We start from the raw sequence: 20,736 nt of genomic DNA, 5'->3' as shown, positions 1-20,736 counted from the left end.
AAAATTTCATTCATTTTATCCTCAACCAATGCCTCACCATCAAATATATCATCTCCAAAGTCAGCTCCATCATCGTTTTCAAACTCAACACTATCATCTTCTTCAAATTATGTATCATTAAAAAGAAAAATTAAACCCAGAATATAACTAACACATAAAAAAATGAATGAGATATAAAGGACGATGGGAGTTTAATACCATGGATAAAACCCCTTCATCCATAGGAGGTGATTATGGAAGACCTACGTCATAGTCATTCATTGTAACCTACAAAAAATGAGTGAATAGTTCAAAAAAATATACAACCAAATATGTTATTCTACATATTATTGCTAGCGTTTGCAACTCGTTAACCATTTATCATTTGCATCTCGATTTATGTGTTTGCAATACACTTTATTTGAATTATTGATCGGGGTCGGTTATTGTCTTTTACACACACACACACACAAATATATGGAAAAGTATTTCTACAGCCACTTTAGATAAGGTTATCTACAACTACCCTTTTTTAACTAAGTATGACTGGTCATACTTAGTTATAATAATAAAGCTATTCTTTTTTTCTCTTTCCTCAGACATTATCGGCTGACGTGGCGGAGAGAGAAAATACAATTTTAATGAAGTAGCTGTAGACAACTTTATCTAAAGTGGCTGCAGAAATGTTTTCCCCATATATATATATATATATATATATATATATATATATATATATATATATATATATATCTGATTGAGTATTCGTAAATGGCAGAATTCGCTGATTGAAGAACTCGCAAATGGTCACTGATTAATGGTCGTTGATTGAAGAACTCAAAAATGGTATATATATATATTACATTGATCGCATTTGAATACCATTGATTTCATATAGGGTTTGTGATATGAAACTTCATTTTATTCTTTGTTATAGAGAGAGAATACAAATCACTCAAATACAACCGAATAAAATGGAGATTTACCGGTACAAATCTTTGAGTGCTGTGAGTTTCTTTCAGAACCCGAATTATATAAACATCTACCTTCTAATCAGAAGCAGGGGCGGTGGAGCGTCAGAATGATTAGGGTTCCACTCCTCAATGACTATCTCTTGCTAGCAGTAAGGTCCATGTGTTATTTTTCTTTAAGGGTAGTTTTGTTATTTTTTTTAAAAACTAACTCTGTTAACTTTAACTTTGGATTGGAAAATCAAGTTAGGGGATAAGTGATAATTTTTTTTTAAATAGGGTTATAAATGATTAAAATTTTTGGAGATGGGGTAAGTGATTACGAAGAAACTTACACGGAAATTTTTAAAATTTTCCCTTATTATTGACGAAAAACCATGACTTTGTGTACATAACTATAACGCATAGGAACCTAGTTCGCAGCACTCTTTCTGTTAGTGGCATTACGTAAACTAAAGCCTTGTAATTCTTATTTATTATTTTATTTATGAGAAAAGTATTTTTCTAGTCACCGGAGATAAAGTTATCTCCAATAAACCCAAAACAACGTCGTTTTAGGTTATAAGATTAAAAAATAATAATGATAAAGACTAATATAACCCTGCAATATATTATAATTACAAGAACACTTGATTTCCGCCCCAAAACGATGTCGTTTTAAACTCGCTGGAGATAACTTTATCTTCGATTATTAGCCCGTGACTGAAGAAATCATTTACCCTTTATTTATTTATTTATTTTACCAGGTTGGTCAATCATCGGAATGTCACTTTACAATGCGATCAAAGTTTATTAAATTTTAGAGTTAATGACTCCAGCTTTTGGTTAAATATATTCTGCATTTGTCCTCCAAATGAAGAATAACAAGAAACAGAATGAATATGCATCCTGCAATTCCAGCGTGGTTATATTCCAAACTCAAAAACTGGATTCCTCGGTTGATGGTCGCGTCAAGAAATACCTCAAGCTGTTAGCAAGAACCTGCCACATGGTAGAGATGAATTTTAATCAGTTGAGAGTTCAGAAACTGACAATGTTGGTTTCTCATCATTCAATAACATTGTTACCTGCTGGAGAGGCTTGATGATGGCTTTACCCTTGTAGCTGACATGAAACTTTGCCTTAGCCAACAGCCCCTATGTTTTACACCAAAGCTTTCATATATGTAACTGAGACATCCCTTTTCTCTTTTTTTATTTTTATAATAATAATCAGATTGACACATTCAGAGATTGAATGATTAGGAGTTAGGACTGAAAAAAATAAATTTACACTTTTGGCTATGATTTACTTACCTCTGTGTCAAATTCTCCGGATTCAACAGCAATGTTAATGTCAGTAATGATCTTTACAAGATCCACCAGTAATCCAGGCCTATCAGCTGTCTCCACATAGAGTAAACTGCAACAGAAAAAACAGGTAAGCAACAGCATACTTGTATTGTCTATAGATAAGCACCATATTAATTCTGCTGTGTATAAGTCATACTTTGCATTTAGATGATGAATTTTGTTAGCGGAGTCAATAGAAAGCTGGGGGTTCGGGGGAGCCACTCCTGCTGGGTGCAGGGACTGTTGTGGATCTCTGATTTATTGTAATTTTATTTTTTTTAGTGGCTTGAGCCTATGAATAACTGTTGTTAGGATTTTTCAAATCCTATTTATATTTTCTTGTAAACTGAGTGACTTGTAATGAGTGACGGTGAAGTCAATATAGTACAGATAAGCTTGACGTAGCATACATTGAATGAATCAGGATAAATTACCGTATGAATTTTCTCTCACCCTTTTCCGTTTCATTATCTATTTGTGTGTTGTGCGATGTTGTAAATATTAGGTCTTTTATTATTATTAGTATTTGTTGTATTGAGCTAAGCTCATTAGGTCAAGAATTAGGTATTTTAGTTTCTATATATAGAGACCTCTTTGTATCAGATTAATACACAATTCAATAATATTTGATAACCCTTTTTCAAGTTGGTATCAGAGCCTCGCTGCTACCCACTTTCTCTTGTGGCGTTTTTTAGCACAGGTAGGCTGGGCCTGTTGCATTGTCCACTCTTCAAACCCAATGGGCTCTCGTGTGAGGGGGCGTGTTGAGATATATAGTCTCACATTGGTTGTATGTGCAACTAATGTAGAGTTTATAAGGCCTTGGGCACTCCCACCCTAAGAGCTAGCTTTTGGGGTGGTGTATCCCAAGGTTCTTTACATGGTATCAGAGCTTGAGGTTCGATCCTCACCGCCCCCCACTTTAAAGTGGAAGCACAAAAAGGTAAACCAAAGATTGGGCCTGTTGCATAATCCACTCTTCAAGCCCAATGGGCTCTCGTGTGAGGGGACGTGTTGAGATATATAGTCCCACATTGGTTGTATGCTCAACTAATGTGGAGTTTATAAGGTCTTGGGCACTACCCTAATTTCTTTGCTTCATGCCGCCATCAGCCGCCACCTGAAATTTTTTTCCGATGACCTTTTGGACCAAGGGGACCACTATTGACCTTCTTTTTATCCTTCTACACAACGTTCCTCCGCCACAAACGACCCAAACACCTCCGACCGCCTTCAACCAGTTCTGATACCACTGTCAGGTGGGTCCATGCTGAAGCCCGTGGCGGGGACCACCATCAATGAGCTAAGGCTACACCAACCGTAGCAAGTGGATCCGACACTATGTCTCAACCCAGAACCTTAAGGCATTGGGTTTATGGGTCCTTTCACTTATATATTCTTCACTTAGCCCATTACCAACCAATGTGGGACTCATCACACTTGAATATCCCAACAATCTCCCCCTCAAGAACAATCTCCCCCTCAAGTGTGAAACCCACCATTGGTATGCTCCCCCTCAACCGAGTACCCCAAGCGCAAAGTACTCGACCGGCCTCCTAGCCAATCACCAGGCTAGCTCGAGCCCAACCTGACTCTGATACCACTTGATAAGAACCTTGTGATACACCACCCCAAAAACTAGCTCTAAGGGTAGGAGTGCCCAAGGCCTTATAAAGGCCACATTAGTTGCTCATACAACCAATGTGGGACTATATATCTCAACATGCGATTATCGATTTCCAACAAATTCAAAGGTGGTGTTGAGCATGCTCAGCGCATGGTTGTGTCAGGGCTAAGATCTCAAATTATTATGCGAGGTTTCAACTAAGCAATTTTCTGTTTGGATCAGAATAACTATTATGTTAAGGAAGAAGCAGATGTTTAGATGCATCACCTTCGATCTGGGCCATCACCAGTGATGGTTAAGTGGGTTGCTATGTCCACATCAACCTGAAATATTTAAAAAAATATATAAACCAGATTCCACTAATAAGGTCAGAGACAATTAAACCAACACATGCAAAGTATTCATCACCTGTTCCTTTGGAGGCACAAGTCCAAAAGCTGCTCCCAGAGCTAACTGGGCGCTTGATTCCTTGACAAAACAGTTTGAAACACATAACTCTAATTAAAAGCACAGAACTCCCTGATGATATCTAACCAAATCATGCTCCAAAATAAGAGAAGGAGAATGAGAATAGTTGGGAAGCATACCGGGTGATATTGAATCATATTATTTAAAATTGTCAAACGGATTGCCTCTAACAATTCTGGATCTTCCACTTTTCTACCGGTATCACTGCAAACAAAGCTCCACCAGCATATTCAATGAATTAGTAGAGAATCTAGTTAAAAACTTGAAAGGTGAAAACGAACCAAACAAGTTTCATTGTGCTAGACTACATTGAATATAGAAGCCCTAGTGGAACCTTACTTTAGAAGCCATCCATAGGAGTTAGGCTGCGAAAATAGTGCCTACTAAATTCATTTTGCAAATATCTGAAATATCTTAAAACCTTTTTAGCCATTCATTTTCTTTTTCCATTTCTTTAGACATTATCTCAAATGAACTTTTCTTCTTGTCTGTGTACAATAATTGAATGATAGAGGAGCCACCTCAGTACTAGAAGTTATTATTCACAAGTACAGAACAAGGGCATTATTAACAATGACTTAGCATACTTCAGCAATAATAAAAAAACACAAGAGCAATGATAGGAATGTAGGATAGGACAGTAACCATGTATTATTACTAACTCATACATATTGCATAACACGTAAAACTTACGCTTTTGTGATGCAAAACTTGTTGTGCTTGCCAGAGGAATCCAGAAAGACATTTGCCTTAACAACATTAAGTCCTAAGTTTTTTAATGCATTCATCTGAAACCCAGGTAAGGAATAGATATTTTAGAACCATTTTATTAACGCTTATCATCAATTATCTCTCAATGAAATTGAAAGAAATAATACAGATCAGAAAACTGCCTACCCACAAATATACACATACATACACACACATATATATATTACACCACATACATATATATGTGTATATATATATAAAGTGTTTGATAAGTAAAACATGAGCACCAATATATTTTAGAGAATGACTAACAGTATCAAGAAGTGCCCCAAGTCGATCACCAAAGGTTATCTCCACCACAGTTGCATTTGGATCAGAGTCTTGATCAATTATAACTATGGGAGTTGGAATGGTATCAGCCTCACCTTGATTTCCATCCTTTTCTCAAAAGAGAAGTTGAAAGCAAATGTTTAAGTATGAAAGTCAACAAGCATGAGAAAAATGGAAGTAGTGCCTATTCACATGCAATAAAAATGACAACCGTATTGGTTGATGTTGCTAAATACCTCCACATCAGTCACAGTTGTTGTTGCTCGAGGGATGTTTGTAATTCCTGAAGATGACAATCTGAGAAAATAGTACATACTCTTGAGATATATAAAACCATTAATGTGCCCTCACCCAATAATTTAAGCTTTTAGGTTGAATTGGTTCTTTACATGGTATCAGAGCCTTAGTGTACCGGGTTCAATCCTCACCGCCCCCACTTTCTTTCTAGTGGAATTTCTTTCTTTGCACAGGTAGGTGGGCCTGTGCATTGTCCACCCTTCAAGCTCAGTGGGCTCTCGTGTGAGGAGGGTGTTGAGATATATAAAACCATTAACGTGGCCTCACCCAATAACTTAAGCTTTTGGGTTGAATTGGTTCTTTACCCATACAATTAACAGATAATGAACACATCATTGTGCGCAGTCCTAGCAGGTTACACTTTTTAAGCCTTCCAGAAATTGAAGATATTAATCAATGAATGTTTTCAGTATTCATCCTGCCTACTATCTTACTCAATCAGATCACACTAAAACCTCCAAGTGTTCTACATACAACTATGGCAAGATTTAAGGTTGCAACATAAGGGCTAAATAAATAAAACATATTATCCATTAGTTCCATTAGATATTTTTGTGCACCAAGAGTTTTTAGGAGTGTTAATTGAATTAAAGTAAATCGTGAAGTGAAATATTACAGCAGAAACTGACTACAAGAAAAAAAGGACAACATAATAGAAGCTTGAATTCTACTATATACAAGCAACAAAGAATCCAACTCAGCATACCTTGTTTTGTGAAGAATGTAACATGGTTTAGTAGCATCAAACACAGAGGAGGACTTGAGGAAAGGGGCACAGCAAATGGTTTTATCCAAAGCTCTCAAGCTGTTATCAGCACTCAAGTGAAGTCCAAGACTGCAAGCAGCCATAGCCACAGCCATTTTGGTCTCTCTTCAAAATAATAACTTGAGCAGAGATAAAGGAATATGAGAAAGTGAGAAAATTCAAGTATTTTAGAGTAGAGAAGAACTCAAATCACATGACATGACTTAGCAAAAAGAAGAGAAATAGTAAGCAACAAAAGAACAAGAAGAATGAAGATAAAATGAATGGGGGAAAGCAAAGAGTGCATTCATCTCTTTATCTGTATAAAGAAATCTGTGACGTCCATTCATAATCTTGTTGGGGCTTTATACATTTGGTTGGACAACTAGAAAAACAGCGACACGTTTGGTGGAGAATGTACATTTTTTGTGAATAAAAGTGTGGGCATGTTAATGTAGGAGCAGATAAAAGCGGTCCCTCCCTACTTTAAATGTCATATTACTTTCTTTGAGATACTTCTCATCTTAACTTAACTTAACATGTGCGTGCGTGCCCCACTATATATATTATATGGGTTTATCATCTATCATTTAACATGACCACAAAAAATTTCCTACACACACAACATTTTGTGGGACCCGCAGTAAAAAAAAAAAAAAAACTTCGGCACGCAAAACGAATCTCTATAACATAACACAATCATTTTTCCTACAACATAACTCTTATAAAACCCATATTATATATATCCACAAAAACCACCAACAAACTTATCGGCAACTTATTGCTATTTATATGAAAAGAATATATAACTTACTTTGAAAGCTTTTATTCAGATTAGGAATGTCCTCTTATTAGGGGTGTTCGCGGTCTGGATTGAATTGGTTTTGGAAGAAAAAATTATCTGATCCAATATCTTCGGTTTGATCATTTAATCATCCATTCGGTTTGGATTTTTTTCTAATCTGATCCGATCCAATCCAATTTTTTTCGGTTTGGATTGAATCGGTTTTCGATTTTTTGAAAATCCTAGAATTTGTTTCATGATTATTGTGCAAATAACATTTTTTGTATATATTGACTTTATAATTTTATTTTATTTTTGAAATACAAAAGCAGTAAACGATAGTATAGTTTTTTTTTAGCAATGAGATTGAAGTTCTACACAAATGAAATTTTGTTGATGAGATGTGATTTGACTTTTTCTTGAGTGTAGTTGATGGGTTAACATGTCTTGGGTTTAGAAATTTTTGGGTTATGATTGGGGAAAAGTCCAAGTACGTAAAAGAAAATTAATATATTAGATCGGTTTGGATTGAATCAGTTTTTATCAACCTATCCGAAAATCGATCCAATCCAATTAAAATTTGCGATTTTTTTTTTGTTTTTAATTTTTCGGTTTTCAGTTTATTCAGTTTTTGGTTTTTCGGTTCGATTACCGTGGTTTAAATCGATTTGGATCGGTTGATGAACACACCCCCGATCAAAGATTTTATGTTATCTTGGTATTTAACTACTTTATTTGTAAAAAATTAAGAATGAAAATTTTGAATATTATTATTATTTTGAATAAAACTTAAACAAATACATACAATGCCATTAGTTTTCATTTTATAACCTTCAATAATTAATTAATATATATATATACAGAGAGAGAAAGAGAGAGCTTCAAATATTTATCGCTGAGTAAGTTATGCTAATGGATTTAACACCGGTCTTGCGGCGACGTTCTAACGTCGCTAAAAATTGAAACTCCCATGCTTCCATTTTTTCTTTTGAAAAGAAAAAAAAAAATGTTCTGATAAAAGGACAAATATTTAAATGAAGTCGTTGTTTGGTGGGGACAAGTTTTGAGTATAAGCAAGCAGACACTTCCATGCTTGCAATTTTATTTACAAGTACCATTGATAAACATAAATAATAAGCCTCGTTCAAAATAAATCTGAATGACAAATACATATATCTCGGATACTTGAGAAAAGAAGACAAAGGAGAATGTGAATTGAAGACAAAAAGAAAACGAAAAGGACAAGTTGAGGGAGTGTTGCATGTTATTCTTATCGTTCTACAAACTCACAAAACCGCCATTTCAACAAATGTGTAAGAAAGCAGGGTTATCTGCACCCAAATATGTCTTCTCTATTTGCTGCAATATTGCCGTGAAAGACAAGAAATCAATCCCAACGAACAATTGCTGAACCCCAAGTAAGACCAGCGCCAAAGCCAGCAGTTGCAATAGTTTGGCCAGCCTTAACCTTCCCACTTCGAACTGCTTCATCTAAAGCTAAGGGAATTGAAGCTGCACTTGTGTTTCCATAATTAGCCAAATTTGATATCACCCTTTCTGATGGCACTTCTAACCGAGTGGCTACTGCATCAATAATCCTCTGGTTTGCCTGCACTTATTATCAAGTCTATATAACCTTCCTTTCTCCAAGTAAAGATATTATCATGTATGCTATGCACTTACCAAGTTTACTCAAATTTACTTTATTTTCAATTGTAAAATTAGATCTTACCACTTAGCAAAGTGATACTATAACCCACGTGCAGCTATTGAATCGTTGGATATAAAGGATAGATCAGGTTTCTCTACCCTTTTAATTTATATTTCCCATTCTTTTTACATGAAAACAAAAGTACAAATTAATTTCAAAGTAATAGCCACCTTCTATCCACCTAGGATGCCATAAATATAAACGCATTGCACATGGATGTAAAAGTACATGTCCATTTTGTCCACCCATTTGAAGAAGTCATAGCAAGTTGCACTAGTGATTCAACCAATAGATATTACCTATCCCCTAAATTATAATCACATTTTTATAAGCAACAGTTATGCTATACGAAGACAACAGATGAAAGATTTGGTTCATTCATCAGTAATACTCTCAGGCATACATTCCCGGGTTATATATATATGTACATTAGATGACATGCCAGAGTTTTGTTTTATAGATCAATTTGTGTACCTGATGGAGAAGTAACCAGTCAATGCTAGATGCAGGGAGACCAGCCTTTTGAAGGGCAGATTCAATTGACTGTGGCACGCATCGTACAGCAAAGCGAAAGACCTCTTTGCCATTCATTTGAATGCATGAAAATGAGGACTGCTTAGGGGGGAAGTCTAACACAGAACCATTCGAATCCATTGCATTATTTGACTCGTTTTCTTTAATGAGAGCATTCAAATGCCTACATGAAGTGAGAGTAGGTGCTTAATAACATAGCTTACGGGAAGAAGAGAACAGATCTTTTGAATAATATGAGAAGTATGTACCTTTGACCACTGCCATCACTATGCAAATCAAAAGCAAATAAACCATCTTCCTCACTGTTGCAGGCCTGCAATGTAATCATAATATCGGAGCAATGACATCAATTTATATCCCTTTACTAGAAAAGACTTCTCTTCGAAGAAAAAAGCATCAGCTCACTATCACTCTTAAGCAACAATAAATCTTGAGAAAACATAGGGACAGCAGACTTCATCTCAACTTCATTTAATATTTTATTTGCAATTTTGAACAGTTAGTTCAAGGACTAAGACAAAAGTTTGCTATTATCTTAAATTTTACAAAAGATTCCCAAAACCTTGCTTTCATAGTAAAAAGGAAAAGATAAACATAACCAACAACTAATAGTAATAGCTAAGAAACAAGATCCAAACTGCTTCCGGACATTGTTACAAATGTTGCACAAATACAGGAAGATACACAATTACCTGTACTAATACAGCACCGGCAGCATCCCCAAAAAGGATACAGCTCCCTCTGTCACTCCAATCAACATATCGTGAAAGAGCATCAGCCCCGATAACTAGAACATTATGAAATCCACCCCCTGCATTCACACAGATAAAGGGCAATGATTTTCACCACATTTAGCAAGTACTAAGTCAACAGTATAACCAATTCATACCCCTAATGTGACAAGCAGCTGATATTAAACCCAATATAAATCCACTACATGCAGCTGTAATGTCATAAGCCAATGGATTTGTTTTGCAGCCAAGTTGCTTTTGAATCTGCAACTCACAAGGACAATTAAAATTATAGGAATGGATAAAGCAGATACCCGATCTTGGAGAGATAAGAGAACAGTAATAACCTCAATACTTAATCATTTGCAAGAGGGAGTTTGCAATATCATAATTGATCAAATACTCCATTAATTACTTAAAATGTCTTAATGTAAAAATACAGATTACTTTGCTAAGGTTAAAGATAATGGAAAAAATGTAACAAACTATTCTCAATAAGATACATCTTGAACCCATACCTGTGGAGCGCTACCAAAAAGATCCTCCGGTGTAGATGTGCACATCAATATTAGGTCAAGGTCATCAGGGTCAACCTTTGCCATCTCAAGAGCTTTCCCAGCTGCCTCTGCCGCCAATGATGTCAAGCTGTCTCTGCCTGCAAGCACAACATCAAGCAATAGAAAGCCATATCCATCATCATACTATAAAATTCCCAAAAAAAAAATTAAATAAGTTTTGATTTATATATCGGGGAAGGTTATATTTATAAACTTTTTATTTACAAACTACACTATGTCTGACCGGTCATACTTCAATCAAGAGTGTATGACCGGTCAGACTTAGTGTAATTTGTAAAAAAAAATTGTAAACGAATCTTTCCCTTATCATGGGATTATCTTATGAAAAGAAGAATGGGGATGGCAATGCTCCATATATGAAAGTTTCAGCCTTTGACAAACAACCCTTGAGATGCCTGATTTCTGATCAATACCCTTGCCAATTTATCATCAAGAGCCTAAACTAAAAGCAGGAAGTGTAATCTAACCACAGACCTATTTTGTTTATGATAACATTAGCATGGACTAGGACTACTACCAATAACTAACCTGAAAGAATTCGTCGTCTACGAATCCCAGTGCGAACAGATATCCATTCATCAGAAGTATCAACTATTTTTGAAAGGTCATCATTAGAAATCTGAAGAGTTGGCACAGCAGAACCACATCCAATTAACTTGCAGCCTTTACTGACAAGCCTGTAGAGTGCAGACTCTTCAATAAGAGTTAAAAAAACAAAACAAAAACAAAATGGGGCAATCTCATGTTGATCCCAAATAACATTAATAAGTCTGATTTTATAACCTAGAATTAGAACTAGAACTAGAACTAGAATGTTTGGCAGTGATGCCAAAATTGTTGGGTGTCGATCAAAATCAAATCTTTAAATGCAAAGCAGCATGGAAACATATTTAGATCGAAAAAGAAGAAGAAAAAATGACCTGGGTATCCGAGATTGGGAAGGAGAAACTGTGGAAGCATGCTTCTCAGCTCCTTCGATGGAACCAAAGCAAACAACTTTGGCGGAGAAACCATCAAATCGATGAATGCTTGTGAGAGGCCGAACCCTCACTCTCAACTTGGGAATCGAAGGAGTGAACAACCCAGATGCATTCGCCATATACAACAACTGCGAACAAATTACTATGTATGCAACGCAAAGAAAAGGAATATATATATAAATATATATTGATATTAAGGTTATTATTATATGTTATATGGTTGGGAAGAATGAAGAAGTAAATGCAATCGAGAGAGGTAGAAGCAAGGCCATGAAAGACAAAGACGACAGAGAAACAATGAACTTAGGCAGCTCCGAAGGAAAGCAGCGATTATGGCAATCCAATTTGAGGAAACTCCGATGCCGATGTTGTTATTCTCAATATGTGTTGTCTCTCACTCTCTTTTTTTTTTTTTTTTTCTTAATATTATTTATTGCTTTATGAGAGTACATTTGAAATGATATGAAAGTCAGAAAAAAGATTCTTTTTTACATTAAAATTTCACGTTATTGTCATTTGTGAAAAAATTTACGTTTATTTTTATATAAATTTTAATACGACCTTTTAATGTTTATAAAAAGTTATAAACTCTAAAAGTAGTTGAACCGATCATTCAGTTGAGGGTGGGTAATGTAAAATTTACAATTGGGTGAACCAACTACGAAAACACAAGTAATTAATTATTATTAAGGAAACTAAACAAAGCAAGTGGTGCATATATATAGTACTATGGTGACTTAGGCTCTCTTTGATTATTGTTTCTAAAAATAGTTTTATAGTTTTCCAAATAAAAAAATTAAAAAAACTCATTTAGTAAAGTCTCTTTTGTAAAAAATATTTTAAAAACTGTAACTATTTTTTTGTTTTCAGAATCAAATTTATAGAACATGTCTGAGTTGTTTTTTTTTTTTTTTTTGTTTTTAACGGGCTTTTTCACCTTATTAATTAATTAATAATCATTTTGTCCCTGATTCGAAACTATCTATCAATCTGCCCCTCTTTAATCGACTACCTTGCATTTTTAATCGACTAAATGGTCAAAATAGACAAAAAATGGTTGTTGGGAGATTTAGTCGATTAAATCTCCCTATTTAGTCGACTAAATCTCCATATTTGACAAAAAAATAAGTCAGTATGATTTTAATCGATTAAGTAGGGAGATTTAGTCGATTAAATCTCCCAACAACCATTTAGTCGATTAAACATGCAAAGTAGTCGATTAAAGAGGGGCAGATTGATAGATAGTTTCGAATCATGGGCAAAATGGTTATTAATTAATTAATGAGACACAAAATGGTCAAATAGCCTTTTTAACGTTCAAAATAAAAAAATAGAAAATATTTGTTTCCGTAACTATTCTACAAAAACAGTTTTAAGAACAAAAAAATCATAACACACTCAAACAACTCTTTAATTACCCATTTAGGGAGGGCAGCAAAGTCAGATGTTGATACGACGCATTTGGGAGGAAACGTTAAATTGATTATTCACGTAAATTAAATTTCTCCATTACTTAAAAGACTCCCTATTATAAAATAAGATTAATATTTCTTATGTTATATGAGATACTTTTATCTCCTATATATACTTAAAAGTGTGTGAGAATGAGGATTAGTTTTTGGTTACGGCTGGAGGATACCCTTGATATTACTTAAAAAAAAAAAGTTTGTGAGATTCATGTGAAGTCGTGTGAAGAGAAAAAAAGAGAAAAAGATAATATGGATCCCACATACTTTTATGTGTGTAGAAAATAAAACTATATTTTATAACATGAAAAACATCAATCCCTTATTAATATGCATTCAAAATCTATTGTTGCGTTCTTTCTTAGCCCATGGTCCTTGCATAATGTGTTCAACTCAACATTTGTAAAATTGCATATTAACATGAGACAGTTATACTTACCACTATTCTAGGTTTGTCATTATTACTTGTTTGGTTATTGTTATATTAATTTTCTTTTTCTTTTTCAACTATTGATTTTAAATTGATCCAATGATAACTAATCATATAATAAGAGTGGTGATCTGGACCTACTACATGCGAAATAAAGGCCCAAGAGCCTAGAAACCCCAGTGACTTAGCCATCAAGGCAAACTCATCCCTTGTAGAAAGGAACCATCATTGCCTAGATCAGCAGCTCAGACAAGTTGGCCACTACCAGGAATCGGTGAATGAATGATAGCTCCTGATTGCCACTATATTTACTGAAGCTACTACTGAACATAGGCTTGCCCACCAAGGAATAGCTTGAGGCCACCCTTCTCCTCCAATAAATGTGAATATAATCTTATGAAAGATGGGAAGATACAAAGGCGCTCAAGCACTATAAATACAGAAGCTAAAATATGATATCTCTCTTTGAATACTTGAATCTCCTTGAATACTGAACTGACTTAAGCGTTGAAGTGACTTTTCATGTACCTATCCGAGTCGCTCTCAAACTACACATATAGACAAAATGTTGATCAACTATCTTGCCAAAGCTATTTGACATCTAGGCAAGCTCCAATGCTATCTCTCATTTTCTTCATTAACATCTTACACTTTAACTGTGTGTGTAATTAAGCGCAGTCCAATTTGAATTGAACCGATCAAGTGGTAAAAATAAAATTACGGTAAATATAACCTTACCCATAAACATTCCTTCACACTAGAAAAAAAAAGTTATTTTCAAAATAGAGTAAATACCCTTTTTCGTCCTTGACAATTTTCACGAAGCCCCTTCTGGTCCCCAACAATAAAAAAGGCTCATTTTGGTCCTTAATTTTACAAAAACAGGGCCACGTTTGTCCTTCCGTTAGTTGGCATCCAACGACCCAACTAACGGAGCACACGTGGAACGTTAGTTTGCTGAGTCACCATTAAGTATGCCAGCGTGGAAGTAATACGACGCCGTTTTGAATATGCCTTATGTCTTCTTGGAGTTTTGGACAGCTGACCCTAACATCGAAGGCCCTATTTGGTCCCTAATAAATTTATCGAGGCCCTATTTGGTCTTTAACACTAAAAAAAGAAAGTCTGCAAAAATGCTTACCAAGGAGAACCTTTCACATATCTAATAGCCCAAACTCTCTCTAGTCCATAATTCAGTGTGTTTTCAAGCCAGCAAAGTGGAGTCAATTATTTGATCAAATTCACTCGATAAAGAACAATATGTTATCATATGAATTAGCACTTTCTATGATTGATACTACTTATCAACTCAATGTGAATGAATGTAAAACAAGAAACCAAAGCGGCAAGATCAGCTTTTAATTTCCTTGCTTTTGCAGCAGTAGGTAAGAATCTAGGGCTGAAACACAGAACTTGGGTCAGCAGGGATTGCATACGAGGCTTCCTGTACTTCTAAAATTTCTGGCAAGCATCAAGGGCCGCACGTGTGGCTCTCTTCGCAGCAACGGGGTCAATTATCTGATAACAGCAAAACTGATTATCCTTTATTTTATAAAATTATATTTATCTCGTTTTACATGAAATAATTAAATTTACTATATATACAAAAGATTGGTAAATCTCATTTTTTTTTCCATTTCCTCTTACTTATGAGTTCTACTTGTAATCTTATTTCTATAAAATAATTATTTTCCTACAAAATAAAAAAATTATTTCCCTATTTTATATAAGATAATCAATGCCTTTCCTTTTCATCATCACTAATTAGTAATTAGAACTGCAATAGCATATATATGCATAATTTAACAGAGATTTTATCAAGAAAAATGTAGCTGATTCATTACTCATCATTAAAATTGAACTGAAGAAAATAACAAAGAGGTTGGATGGAAACCGTTATGTTCAATTAATTGATCGAGTTTATAAATATGACATAACTAAGTACTCCAACTTACTATTTTCCACAAGTCTTGAAAAAATATCGTTAACATTGGCGCAGGAACACTGCCAAATCTTTTTGCATGGAAAGTGAGCTACATGATTTTGGCAGTTGGCTTCTTAAACATTAATGCTTGCAAAATTTTCCATGAGATATTGTATCAAATGATGTTGTGATTTATGTAGTTACATTATAGGGATTTAGTAATCTCATGTTGTAGGAGAGTGTTATCTCCTACCATAGACACAATTATAGGTGGGGTCCACTCACTTATAAAAAATAAAAAATTACAAATTAAACTACACGGAAATCAATGGGTGTGTAGGAAAAAGATGTTATCTTATGTTGCATAAGAATAATATTTCCCTACATTATATTAGCTATGAAATTAAGTGATTTGACATGGTATCTGAAAATTGTTATCAATGAGATCTGTCACTTGCTAACTAAATGTGGGGTTCTATTAAATAGATTTGGAACTTTGAAGAAAAGTCAAACATACTTTTGAGTTTGTATTGATCTGGACGGAACTTACTTAGCATTAGCAATGATCTATGGTCTTTTATCAGACAACATACAAGCTAGTTCAGGTTTGATATTTTACAAGAAGTTGACCAAAAAAAAAAAGACCCAAAACACCTAATATGATACTACTGCTGAGAATCATATCTGGCAGTCTTTGTGGATGATGTGTGATGTCAATTACTGGCCACAGCAATTTGATATTCGCATGACTAGAGATCAACAAAGAACAAAACTTGACGTTTGTTTGATCTCATAATCAAATGCAAGCAGCCACCTTGGATGGTTACATTGATGAAGCTTTGACAAAACTAGAAAATATAGAGGAGTCATCTTTCAGAAGAACCTGTGGATTTCCTTGTTCAGCCTACACAGACACAAGATAGTCAAAAAAGGGAAAAAAAAAAAGAAAAGAAAAGAAAAAGCTCATGTCATTTCATGTTGGTTAATAACGAGAGCCACAGGGGTAACTTTAAATTGATCACAGCCAATACACAAACATTGTGAAGTTGAGTAAGGTTTCTTTAATTTAAACTTTCATTTATGTTGAGATATATAAAATTATTAATGTAGTCTTACCCAATAGCTTAAGCTTTTGAGTTGAATTGATTCTTTACATGGTATCAGAGCCTCGGTGTACCGGGTTCAATCCTCACCGTCCCCACTTTCTTTCTAGTGAAATTTCTTTCTTCGTATATGTAGGTGGGCCTGTGCATTGTCCACTCTTCAAGCCCAGTGGGCTCTCGTGTGAGGGAGTGTGTTGAGATATATAAAATCATTAATGTAGCCTCACCCAATAGCTTAAGCTTTTGGGTTGAATTGGTTCTTTACAATCTAAATAAAATCATGCACAAGGTCCACCTATTCCCGGACAATTCAGTAGTGGTAAATCAATGAAGCTGACAACAACGAATGACCTTGAGCTAGTTCTTACCCTTTTGTCAAGTAGAAAGTTAAAGAAAATAAAACATACCAGGTTCCCGTGGTCAAGAATCAGAATGTTATCCATATTCAAAACAGTTGAAATCCGGTGAGCAATTGTAATCACTGTCATGCCTTCGCATTCACTGGATATGGTACTTTGCAGCAGTGAAGCAGTTTGAATGTCTACATTGGCCGTGCACTCATCCAAACACAGAACCTAAAAGGACAAGAAGAACATCTCAATAACCGAATAATCAGATACGGAAGAGGCATGTGATATTAAGTTGAGATATTGACATTGATAATTCTAGAAACGTTAATTGTTTCTTTGTATGATACATAATGAGCTACAATGAAGTCTGTTTCTTAAGAAGATATTATCAAAGACAAATTTACATTATGATGCTTCTCTTATATTATCATTCTTACCTTCGAAGATTTGAGAAGTGCACGTGCAAGACAAAAAAGCTGCCGCTGGCCAACAGAAAATGACAGCCCCGCTTCCTTAACAAGAATATCCAGCCCTCCAGCTACTTCTACTTCCTCTTTTACATGGCACTTCTCCAATGCATTCCAAATTTTCAAGTCATCCATTTTTTTTAATGGATCTAGGTTATCCCTGAAATTTTGAAAGACCTTCAAATACAGGCTATAAAGTAGACATGAAATGTTGGTGCAATATGCAATCCTTTCCAAAAAGAAAGAAAGAATATTGTAATTGCAATGGAACTAAATCAGAATTTGCATCAGAAGTATTAACTGCAAAAACATTTGAATAGAGTACCTTAATGATCCTTCAAACAAGAATGGACTCTGAGGAACAATAGCCAAATGTGCACGTAGTTCTCTGACAGGAATATTGTTAATGTCCATGCCATCAACAGTGATGGAGCCTGTACATATTGGGGTAAGGCGGAAAAGGGCATTTAACACACTAGACTTTCCAGCACCTGTTCTTCCGATTATTCCAACCTGATTACATGCAATGTAAAAAATATTAAAAATAATAGGTGTCATAATCTAGGAAAACTTCAGCACAAATTCAAGTATCATGCACTGACCTGTGCCCCTCCTGCAATTCTAAAACTAAGATTGCAGAGTGCAGCTGGCAAAGATGGCAAATATTTCAAAGTAACATTCTGGAATTCAATAACTCCTTGATTTGGCCAATCTGAATTCAAGCATAGGCATCCGGCTTGTTCTTCTTGTGGAATGTCCATGTACTAGAAAATATTTAATGAATGTTAGGTGTCTGTTTATATATGTCTAAACATGTTCCTACTTAGTGAAATTAGTCCTATTCATACTTGGAGGGCTCTTTCAACTGAAACCATTTCCTTTTCTGTTTCAGTGAAACTTGTTAAAAAACTCCCCAACAAGGACACAATTGGAGCTGCGTAAGAGAGGGCTAATCCTACCTGTTGAAAAAAAATGTGCCATGTTCAAATTTTGTATCAATAATTGACCTAATCAAAGAAAAAAATAAAATATTACAAAAAAAAAAGAAAAAGAAAAAAATAAAAGGATAATAAACAAACCAGCCCTGGGGTACCAAAGTTGATAGGCAGTCTGCCATGAGATCCGACAACAGCCAGCAGAGCTATGAACGAGATGATAAATGCAGCTAATAACTGGAAGAAAGTCATTATTAACAAAATTGACATTCCAGATTTCATAAATTCAAACCTATTAAATACATACTTTAGTGCTGCATGAATAAATCTTATAAAGCATAAACCTTTAGGTGCATTGCTATATTTTCTTAGCTTGATATGTCAGTAAATATAGTTGATTCAAAGACATACCTGAAGACGCAAGGAAAGCCACAAACTTGCCACTATCTCTGTGTATGAAGTCTTCTGATACAATGTCATATGATCAGTGAATTTCGCAAAGAAAAAGTCCTGTCCACAATGACCATTGTAATATAGTTAATTAGTTACACGAACTAACAAGGCTAGCATAAAAATCACAACACATAGGGAAGACAACTAATCCCTTCAGAAGACCAGAGAAACAAAAACTTTCAAAAAAAATGCAAAATATAAGTCATGATCATGAAAAGTACAATAAAAGTCACTGTAATCAAAATGAGGACAACAAATTGTATTGAAAAATATAAGCTTGATATGTTTCATGATTGAAGTCTCCCCATGGAAGTAAAATGGAGAATTCTAAGCATATATTCAAGCTAAATAAACCAAACAACTAAACAAGCACTTCACAGTGAGGTTCAGTTAATAGTGCTTTGGGTATTTCCTTAAACAACTACTACTAACTTAGCCTTAAACTAGTTGTTTGAGTGTGGCAATCAGTGCTCCAGCCATCTTTGCCTCTGACAGCAACAGATATTGAAAGGAGGGGGAGGGCATTGCCATCTTCTGTTGTTTTCCACTTTCTTTCTTTGGGAGGATACAGTGTCTTCCTATTTATAGATCCCCCATCCTTAATTTTGATAAGATAATTCTCTTATTAAAATATGTAAAACGATAAATCTCCAGCCACCTGTCTAAAGCTTTAGTTAAAAGCATATTTTTCATATATTTTTATAAGAAATTTCACAATGTAAAAGTGGATTTTTGAAACAATGAAAAAATATAATAATCTGTGCCAGTAGGTAAATTAGTAAATTACACTCACCAAAATTTCATATGGTTCATGAATATGATAAGAAGTAAAATATTTTAAACACTTAATTATAAAAGAATATGTTGTTGTATTGATCTAATTCAGAGGGTTACAATATATAGATATGAAAGTCCCAGACCTAATACAATCAGAATAATTACAGACTCTAATCATATCTAATCAGACTAATCATATCTAATCATATCTAATATATTTAATATATTCTAACACTCCCCCTCAAGCTGGTGCGTATATATTGTGAGCACCAAGCTTGTTACAAATGTATTGAACCCGAGGACCTCTAAGAGCTTTAGTGAAGACATCCGCAAGTTGATCAGAGGAATTGACGAAAGCAGTCTTGATTTCTCCTGATTGAATCTTTTCTCGAATGAAGTGACAATCAATCTCTATATGTTTGGTCCTCTATTGAAAGACAGGGTTAGAGGATATATGTAGCGCAGCTTGATTATCACAGATGAGTGTCATGGGTTGTTTCTATTCACAAAGATGAAGCTCCCGAATCAACTGTTTTAACCAGATTAACTCACAGGTAGTATTTGCCATTGCACGATACTCAGCTTCTGCACTAGACCGAGCAACTACAGGTTGTTTCTTGCTCTTCTACGAAATTAAGTTTCCTCCAAAGAAGACAAAATAGCCGGAAGTAGAGCGCCTGTCCGAGGGTGATCCTGCCCAATCAGCATCTGAATAACCACAAATTTCTGTATTTCCCTGATCTAAATACAACAAACCTTTTCCTGGTGCTCCTTTGATATATCGGAGGATCCTCACAGCAGCATCCCAATGTGAATCACAAGGGGAATCAAGGAACTGACTAGCCGTACTAACAACGAAAGAAATATCTGGCCTAGTCACAGTAAGATAATTGAGCTTCCCAATTAGCCTCCGATAACGTCCAGGATCAGATAACGGCTCCCCCTGTCCGGGCAATAACTTGACATTAGGATCCATGGGTGTATCAACTGGTTTACTCCCCAACATACCAGTTTCTTCGAGGATATCCAAGGCATACTTCCTTTGACAAATAGAGAT

At 35.0% G+C, this 20,736-nt stretch overlaps 3 protein-coding genes across 5 annotated transcripts in view; all 3 read right to left on the bottom strand.

Annotated features, from left to right (window-relative positions):
* Positions 1-1,717: 1,717 nt before the first annotated feature.
* On the bottom strand, positions 1,718-6,790 carry LOC133315486 (ACT domain-containing protein ACR11-like). Its single transcript, XM_061517115.1, has 10 exons — positions 6,418-6,790; positions 5,651-5,711; positions 5,397-5,522; positions 5,067-5,161; positions 4,493-4,577; positions 4,314-4,373; positions 4,173-4,228; positions 2,243-2,348; positions 2,015-2,083; positions 1,718-1,928 (listed from the first exon to the last, which is right to left on the bottom strand). The coding sequence occupies exons 1-10, from the start codon at positions 6,570-6,572 to the stop codon at positions 1,866-1,868; spliced, it is 876 nt and encodes a 291-aa protein (XP_061373099.1). The 5' UTR covers positions 6,573-6,790; the 3' UTR covers positions 1,718-1,865.
* A 1,570-nt stretch (positions 6,791-8,360) lies between these two features.
* On the bottom strand, positions 8,361-12,205 carry LOC133315492 (beta-ketoacyl-[acyl-carrier-protein] synthase III A, chloroplastic). Its single transcript, XM_061517124.1, has 8 exons — positions 11,715-12,205; positions 11,323-11,471; positions 10,735-10,871; positions 10,375-10,480; positions 10,178-10,296; positions 9,734-9,798; positions 9,426-9,648; positions 8,361-8,849 (listed from the first exon to the last, which is right to left on the bottom strand). Exons 1-8 carry the CDS (start codon positions 11,891-11,893, stop codon positions 8,628-8,630), a joined length of 1,200 nt encoding a protein of 399 aa, XP_061373108.1. The 5' UTR covers positions 11,894-12,205; the 3' UTR covers positions 8,361-8,627.
* Positions 12,206-16,068: 3,863 nt separating this feature from the next.
* LOC133315482 (ABC transporter C family member 13) overlaps positions 16,069-20,736 on the bottom strand; it is a 28,382-nt gene continuing 23,714 nt past the window's right edge. For all 3 annotated transcript variants that reach the window (XM_061517108.1, XM_061517109.1, XM_061517110.1), the window contains 8 exons: positions 18,861-18,959; positions 18,594-18,686; positions 18,363-18,473; positions 18,117-18,278; positions 17,840-18,027; positions 17,485-17,674; positions 17,105-17,272; positions 16,069-16,498 (listed from right to left, as the gene is read on the bottom strand). In XM_061517108.1, the coding sequence (XP_061373092.1) occupies positions 16,418-16,498; positions 17,105-17,272; positions 17,485-17,674; positions 17,840-18,027; positions 18,117-18,278; positions 18,363-18,473; positions 18,594-18,686; positions 18,861-18,959 (1,092 nt within the window). In that variant the 3' untranslated portion in view covers positions 16,069-16,417. The remainder of the gene's footprint in view (positions 16,499-17,104; positions 17,273-17,484; positions 17,675-17,839; positions 18,028-18,116; positions 18,279-18,362; positions 18,474-18,593; positions 18,687-18,860; positions 18,960-20,736) is intronic.

Source organism: Gastrolobium bilobum, unplaced genomic scaffold (assembly GCF_033153095.1).
Source record: "Gastrolobium bilobum isolate Gb01-03AN ecotype WA unplaced genomic scaffold, APGP_CSIRO_Gbil_v1 utg2933, whole genome shotgun sequence".
NCBI lineage: Eukaryota > Viridiplantae > Streptophyta > Magnoliopsida > Fabales > Fabaceae > Gastrolobium > Gastrolobium bilobum.
Note: the sequence above shows the minus strand (reverse complement) of the source record. Positions and strands in the feature narration are given on the sequence as shown.

Coding starts and splice junctions, on each gene's coding strand:
- LOC133315492 (XM_061517124.1), bottom strand. CDS start 11,893: ATGGCGAATGCATCTGGGTTGTTCACTCCTTCGATTCCCAAGTTGAGA. Junction 9,799..10,177: donor CCGGTGCTGTATTAGTACAG/GTAATTGTGTAT, acceptor ATTACATTGCAG/GCCTGCAACAGTGAGGAAGA. Junction 8,850..9,425: donor ACTGGTTACTTCTCCATCAG/GTACACAAATTG, acceptor TAATAAGTGCAG/GCAAACCAGAGGATTATTGA.
- LOC133315486 (XM_061517115.1), bottom strand. CDS start 6,572: ATGGCTGTGGCTATGGCTGCTTGCAGTCTTGGACTTCACTTGAGTGCT. Junction 5,712..6,417: donor TACATTCTTCACAAAACAAG/GTATGCTGAGTT, acceptor CTATTTTCTCAG/ATTGTCATCTTCAGGAATTA. Junction 4,374..4,492: donor ATATGATTCAATATCACCCG/GTATGCTTCCCA, acceptor TGTTTTGTCAAG/GAATCAAGCGCCCAGTTAGC.